At 41.2% G+C, this 7,228-nt stretch overlaps 1 protein-coding gene across 1 annotated transcript in view; it reads right to left on the bottom strand.

Annotated features, from left to right (window-relative positions):
* Tmem135 (transmembrane protein 135) overlaps positions 1-7,215 on the bottom strand; it is a 260,617-nt gene extending 253,402 nt beyond the window's left edge. Inside the window, exon 1 of the mRNA XM_004632574.2 lies at positions 7,051-7,215. Coding sequence (XP_004632631.1) covers positions 7,051-7,191 — 141 coding nt within the window. The 5' untranslated portion in view covers positions 7,192-7,215. The remainder of the gene's footprint in view (positions 1-7,050) is intronic.
* Between the last annotated feature and the right edge of the window lie 13 nt (positions 7,216-7,228).

The raw sequence follows: 7,228 nt of genomic DNA, 5'->3' as shown, positions 1-7,228 counted from the left end.
TTCCGAAGCACTACCTGACATGTTTCAAAATGGCTTAAAATCTTACAACTGTATGAATCTCCCTTCTACTTCACATGTGAGTCACCAAATCTAATAATTCTATGTAGCACCACCAGATTAAGCTTTATAAATTAGCTCTAAGCATGTCACTCCTTGTCAGCAACCTTCAGGGACTGCCTAAAACCAACAAATAAAATGTGCAAATTCCATCTTCGATTCACACCATATTTTATTCTATATTAATGTCTTTGTTCAAACCATTGCTCTCTTTTATCTGTTCCCTATATGTATGTTGCTGAATCCTACCTTTCCTCTAAGGCCATTAAAATGGCCTTAATTAAGTTTTAAGGCCTATTAAGTTTTCCCTGTCCTATTAGGCAGGTTAGGGCATAGCAAACTAGCTGGGCAATGAGAATCTACTGACTCAGAAACATGTGACCTGACAATTCAGGACTTCTACCTAAACCCTGAACTCAACCAGGTTTTTCATAGGATAGCCTAGATCAGAAGCGAGGCTAAGGAGGGAGGAAAGCAAACAACAGGGGTGGGTAAGCTCGTGGCCACCTGCTTGCCCTGTCACAGTGTCTAGTCCACTGTGCACTCCTTTTCCTGCTTCTAATTGGCCTGCTGTTGCTCCACAGAACATGTTTTTCCTACTTTTAATATATGCAAAACCATGCTACCTTCTGTGTTTGTTTTGTCCAATTCTTTGATCAGGACAAGAAGAATCTAGAAAGAATCTTTAGGAGTCTCCAGAACCCCAGAAACTGTAACAATCCCAGCCAACTATTACTAAATCTAATCATCAAATTTCAATCTTATCTGTGTTAATGATTTTGATCAATATCAGCAAATAACTTTCTGAAAACTTCGTAAGCAACTGAAGTTCATGATAAATGTAATATTCTACAGAGTAAATATAAAGTTTGATTATTCAAATAATCTGGACCATTAAACCAACTCTAAATTTGGGTATAAAAACAACCTAATGGAAAAACACATGAGTCATTACTGTGGATTTGGCTCTTTCTCTCCTCCAAGTGGCTCTCTCCCCACCAAAATGTATTTTATTTTTCAAGTATGGTATGGTTTGTGTCTAGTTGTCCCCTCAAAGCCTCCTGCAGTCATTGGGGCAGCCACTACAGTTTGTGATTAATTCATGATCCAATGTAGGAATTATGGGTGTGTGGGCTACACCGGCCCCAGGAGGGTAATTTGCATACAACATAAGGAAAGGAGAGAGGCCAAGCCGCTGCTCCTCCCTCCCTTTGCTCTTTGCTGTTTTCTGAGGCCATCAACTATTGCTCTCTGCCATGTACAACTCTGCCTTGGAGCTAGCTGAGTATGGACTGAAACCGCCACTAACTGTGAGCTAAATAAACTTTTCCTTCCTTAATTTTGGTTGCCAGGTATTTTGTCGCAGCAATGACTGAAAAATAAGACAAAATATAATGACTTTTGGGTTTTTTTGTTTTTTTGGGTTTTTTTGCTGGTGCCAGGGATCAAACTCATGACCTTGTAGTTGCCAGGCAAGCACTTATTCCACTGAGCTATCTCCCCAGCCCCTGACAAAATATAATGTAGCGGTTCATTCCTTTTGATTTGAAGAGAATTTTCTAGTGACTATGCAAAAGGAAATAATGCTGGCACTGTAAAATACAACAATTTGAAGTACTTTTAAGCTTCTTTTTAAAATCAAACATTTTTTATGGAAAATATAAAGTTAATGGATTTGTTTTTTTATACTTGGTTGTACAAATTGCTTTTTCTGTATGACTAGGCAGCATAAAAGATCCTTCAATAAATGTATGCCTTCACTATAAAAAAATAAAATGAAATGAAACTTTTTAGTGAGAATGTATGGACTCAGAAACATGATCAGAACAATGCACAAAATTAATTTTTATCCCTGATCTATGATAACTAAAGAGGAAAATAACAGTAAATCAGAGTTGGCCATTATACTCAGAGATAGCTCCTATAAAAAAGGGTTATTTGAAAAAAGCGAAGAATTGGGACAGAATTTACCACAAGAGCAATCCTTCACACACGATTGGAAGTGATGTGCTGGAAGCTGTACTTTGCACTCAGCAGAAAACAGCCAAAGAACAACAAGAAGTCACAAATGAAAAAATGAGCTCAACAAACTCAAAATGGCATGTAAGTGTATAGGAAAACTAAACACTTTATTTCCCATTTAAAAGAAAAAAGAACAAATGATTTTGTTCCAACTCCAAGGGGATAACAAATCAAGCAAAAATCATGATTTGCTTATGGAATACAAAGACGAAGCCAGCCGCTCCTTGAGAAGAGTAAGCCAGGCCTCAGCAGAACCCTAAGTGCCATCACAGATCCGCATTCCATGGCCTCGCAGAACTCAGGTACCCGAGACATCATCTCAGTAGTCTGCATTACTCAGGGACACTGGTGTCTCTCACATTATTTTTCAAACAACAACAACAAAACATAAACAAATGCCAACTGCCAAAAAACCCAGTCTCATAGCTGGGCTGTTTATTTCTAGAAAACCTGCTAAACCAGTATCCAAAAGTACTTAGCCCATACCACTGAACTTATTTATTTAGAATTAGTGGTTTTCAAGCTTTGGCAAGTACTACAGAATGTCCATAAATTGTTTTTTTGATTTCTAGGAATTTTAACTCTGACTTAAATGTTAATCCTAGACTTAGAGATGATTAACATATTCTTTATAATCTGACAAAGTATAATAGATTTGTTAGATTATAACTACATATTGATTAAATTGTATGCCTCAAAGGGAGCATATATGGAATAGAAATGTTCATACTATGAAGAAGAACCTACAAATCTAAAGATGGATGAAAACTCAAGTCTTTTAACCATTCATTCCCCAAAGTGCAAATATTTTAGATATTTTGGACTCTGCTAAGAATAAATGCTAGTACCCAATGTGGAAGTTCCACGGAAAATGACCCCGAGAAAGGTTTTACATCTAAAGTTAGCAGGCTCATTTTCCTTCCTAGGGAAGATGCCCAAGTATCTGAAAGCACAGAGTTCACACTTCCTAAATGGACAACCGGGTATTCAAAACTTGGCCACAAAAGCCAAGGACAAACAACAAACTTCTCAATTTTACTGGCACTCCAAGGTTTAAACGGTTTAACAACTGTTTCTTGCATAAATGCATACTAAAGAGTCCCACTTACTTTGACTATGTGGCAGTAACTAACATCCAATAAATAAATACATGTATAACTGTTAGTGTATAATACAAAACACAGGAACAGTTTTTTAAAACCATACATATGGGGCCGGGGAGATGGCTCAGTAGAATAAGCACTTGTCTGGCAAGCACAAGAGCCTGAGTTCAATCCCCAGGATGCCTCCATATTCCAGTCATTCTTCCTGTGAAATGCCTACAGACCTGCCCTTTCACTTGCCTGGCAGACCACTAAAGTATTTCTCACTCCCGCACTATGCGTGAGCTCATGCATTTGTTGTACCTGCTGCACTCGTGCGCTCATCGAATCTGCTGCTCTAAGGGAAGGCGGAGACACTGATCGCATTAGTGCAATGTTGCAACGACAACCACTTTATTAGGCCCATTACGTGTCTTCAGCTGTTCTTACACATTTGTTATCCTGTTTAAGTCAACACGATTATCTTGCAAAGCAAGGAGTCCAAGGCATAAAAAGATGAAGTAATTTCCTGAACATCACACTCACAGTAGATGCCAGACAGACTTTCACAGGCGCTCTGACTCTTTCCACCACTTGGTCAATCTGTGCACTAACTCCCAAGCAGTCTTCCAATCCACTCTATCCAGGGCTTCCAGATTCATCACATTACTTACTATTCGTACTTGAAACTCCTAGACTCAAGAGTCCTTTGTTTCTTTTGCCTGATTTTCAGTTTGACTTTGTGTCCAAAAAAAAAAAAAAAAGCAGAATTCTGATTTTTCCTTCCTAGCATTAAATCTTACTAATCTCTTACTTTCTTTAACCTTTAGTTTTCTTTTTTTTTTTATTGTTTTAATCATTTATTTATTTGGTATAGGGTCTCACTACACAGCCTGAACTCATAATGATCCTCCTGTCTCAGCCTCCCCAGAGCTGGCATTATAGGTATGCACCACCATGCCCAGTTTTGGTGAACCTTCAGTTTTCTTACCTATGAAATGGGGATAATAAGCTGAAATTGTACAAGAATTAAACAAGAAAAAAGATGCAAAGGATTAAACATACTAAACAAGTTATTCATAACTTCCACATAAAAACCTTGCTTTAGACAATTTATTCCTTGCTTCTCTCATAAAAACTACAGATTTCTACTTCAATTCTCATTACTACCATTGCACTACTAATAAACACTCTATAAATAGCTGCTACAAGAATCAATATCTGTCCATCTTTATCTTCAAAGCAAAGTCCTCTTTCCAAGAATTTTTCCCCTGTCACGTTCAATGAACTTTACTCCTCAAGGCCTCTTTGGGAAGGGGAGGAAGAAAAACTACAAATGTTCAAGGGCTGTTATGAACTAGAAAATACAATATATCTTCAGGGAATTATTTTATTTCACTTCATTCTCACAGAGAAAAATAAAGTAATATGCATGAAGTCAAACAAACAGGTGATAAATGATAAATGCTCAACTTGGGCCAGCCAATTAGCTCAGCAGACTAAAGCACCTGCAAGCAGGCACAGAGGTCAGGGGTTCGATCACTGGACCTGCTGTGCCGGCCCACTCCCAGGGCACGCTGAGATGACAACTGAGACTGGACATGGTGGCACACACCTGTAACCCCAGCTCTTGGGAGGCTGTAAACAGGCGGATCCCTACAAGTCCAAACTAGTAGTGAGACCCTGAACACCCTGTAGACCCTTCCCTAAAATACAAAAAATTTAAAATAAAAATAAATAAATAAATAAAAGCTCAATGTTTTCCATCCTATCACCCTGAATCTTGCTTGACACACGGAAACACACATTTAATCAACAATTACCCAAAACTTACAAAGGCCATATGCTGCTATATGCACTAGTGGCCCCATCCATATACACATGGAAGTGACAAAGAACTTGTTTAGTATAAAACAAAACTGTCATGAAGTAACACTTACCCAGAGTAACTTCAATGTGCTTTAATGCCTTCTAACCTCTTCTATTTCACTTAAAATAAGATGCTAGTAAGTTCCTACTGAGTGCAGTCCACAACCACTGAGCAACAGCAACACAAAATGTAAAACACTCAGCTATAAAAGACACAAGATGACATGAGCTGAAAAAGTTACCCTCAAGAAGTATTTAACCTAGTTGGAGTTTATAATAGTAAAATACAACTCTTTTCCTACCCCCTCACCACCTGGCAGAAGTGGGAGAATCCACATTCTGTTGCTCCCCTGAACTTACTTCTGTACCATAATATATAATTAATAAAATTTTCTAGGCTGTGGACAGAAGAAAAATCAGGCATTCAACAAACATTTGTCAAATAAAGGAAAGAACAAGTTTTTCAGAGGGAAAAGTTACACAGCATAAACTCTTCTCCCCTCCTTCATAGCCCTCTGAGGCCAACAAAAGTATCCTTTTCTTCGCTCTAGGAAAGCACTCTACCATTGAGCTACATTCCTAGCCCAGGAACAGTCTTTTGTACAGCTGAATATATACAGAGCTCAACGTGCATAAATATATAATTAAAAAGAAATCTGGGATTGGAGATACAGTTCAGTTATACAACACTCGCTTAGTATGCCCAGGCCCTGGGTTCAGTCACCAACACAACAAAATCAGAACAGAACAATTTATGAGGAAAAGAACATAAACATAAATATTTGCCAGAGAGAATCGTGGAAGCTATGTCCAACTCCAATAAGTCTACACTGACCTCTACCCTAGAAAGAGTGGTCCCTGTGTCACCATTACCCAGGAGTCTGTTAGAAATGCAGTTCCTCTGCTCTCCCACCTGCTCCCCCACTGATTCAGAACCCCCATTTTAACACGATCCCTAAGGGATTCCTAATAGGCTTTAAAGTTTGAGAAACCATTCTATAGTATAAAAATGAAACTGGCTCCCACAACCTCAAAGAAAGTATCTTCTGTTTTAGCTCTGTAATAATTAATCAAAAATTTTAAGTCATATTACAGATACAGCCACAATACACTTCCAGTATTTCAATAAGAATCCGTTGAATTTTGAATGGAACTTTTAAGAAACATACACACAAAAACAAAACTTGCCTTCTCAGAACCCAGGTTCTACAGACAATAAAAGGAGACCATGAAGTTCAGGGACAAGTAATGAATCTTTAAAACTAAGGATGAGGTTCTGGGAGAAAAACTTTGGCAAGAACGTTCAGAACGAGGTTCTCTACTAGTCCTCAGGTCAGGGGTACATAGACACATTTCTGGGTATTCTCATTCACTGCCCTACATGTAAAGACGAATAATAAAATGACCCAGGTGATGCCTACACCAGATCTGAAACCCCATTCGCTGGCTCAAACGCTGGAACCACTATTTAATCACCATGAACAATTTCGAATCAGGAGCTTATTTCATAAAGTTTGCAAAAACATTTGGAAAACCCTCAAGTCACAATCCTGACCTTGCACGTTGAGGCAAGAGCTGTGGTCAAAGGGGCGCGGAGTTAAACATGAGAGAGACAGAGAGACAGACAGACAGACAGACAGACAGACAGACACAGAGAGAGACAGAGAGACAGAGAGACAGAGACTGGGACAGAGGCAGTCATCACGCGGATTAGGAGGTCACCCGCTGGCGCCCACCCCGGCGCCTCCCTGACCTACCAACTCTTCCAAACGCGCGAGAGGGGCCCGGGCCCCCGACTCCGGCCGCGGCGCCCCACGCAGCCCCCCAGTTGCCCCCCTCCAGCCACGGGCGGCGGGGCTGACAGCCGGCTCCCTCGCGCCGGCGCGGGGACCTCGCCGGGACCGACCCGCCAGCCGCTCGCCGCGGCCCGCAGCGGGCGCCTTCCCGGAGCCCCTCGAGGGGCGCCGCAGCCCGGCCCGGCCTCCCCGCCGGCGCGCCGCGGGCACAGGCGGGGTCTCACCAGGTACAGCGGGGCGTAGATCTTCAGGGACTCCTCCAGGGCGGCCCAGGTGATCTGCAGGAAGGAGAGCCGGCAGGAAGGGTTCCAAGTGTGGCCGACCTCGTAGCAGTTGTGAGGAATGGACTTGCTGAGGGCCGCCATGACGGAGCAGGAGGCGCGGACGGACGGACGGACGGAC

Source organism: Octodon degus, unplaced genomic scaffold (genome assembly GCF_000260255.1).
Source record: "Octodon degus isolate 3935 unplaced genomic scaffold, OctDeg1.0 scaffold00049, whole genome shotgun sequence".
NCBI lineage: Eukaryota > Metazoa > Chordata > Mammalia > Rodentia > Octodontidae > Octodon > Octodon degus.
The sequence above is the reverse complement of the archived record's forward strand: the minus strand, read 5'-3'. Positions and strand labels throughout refer to the sequence as shown.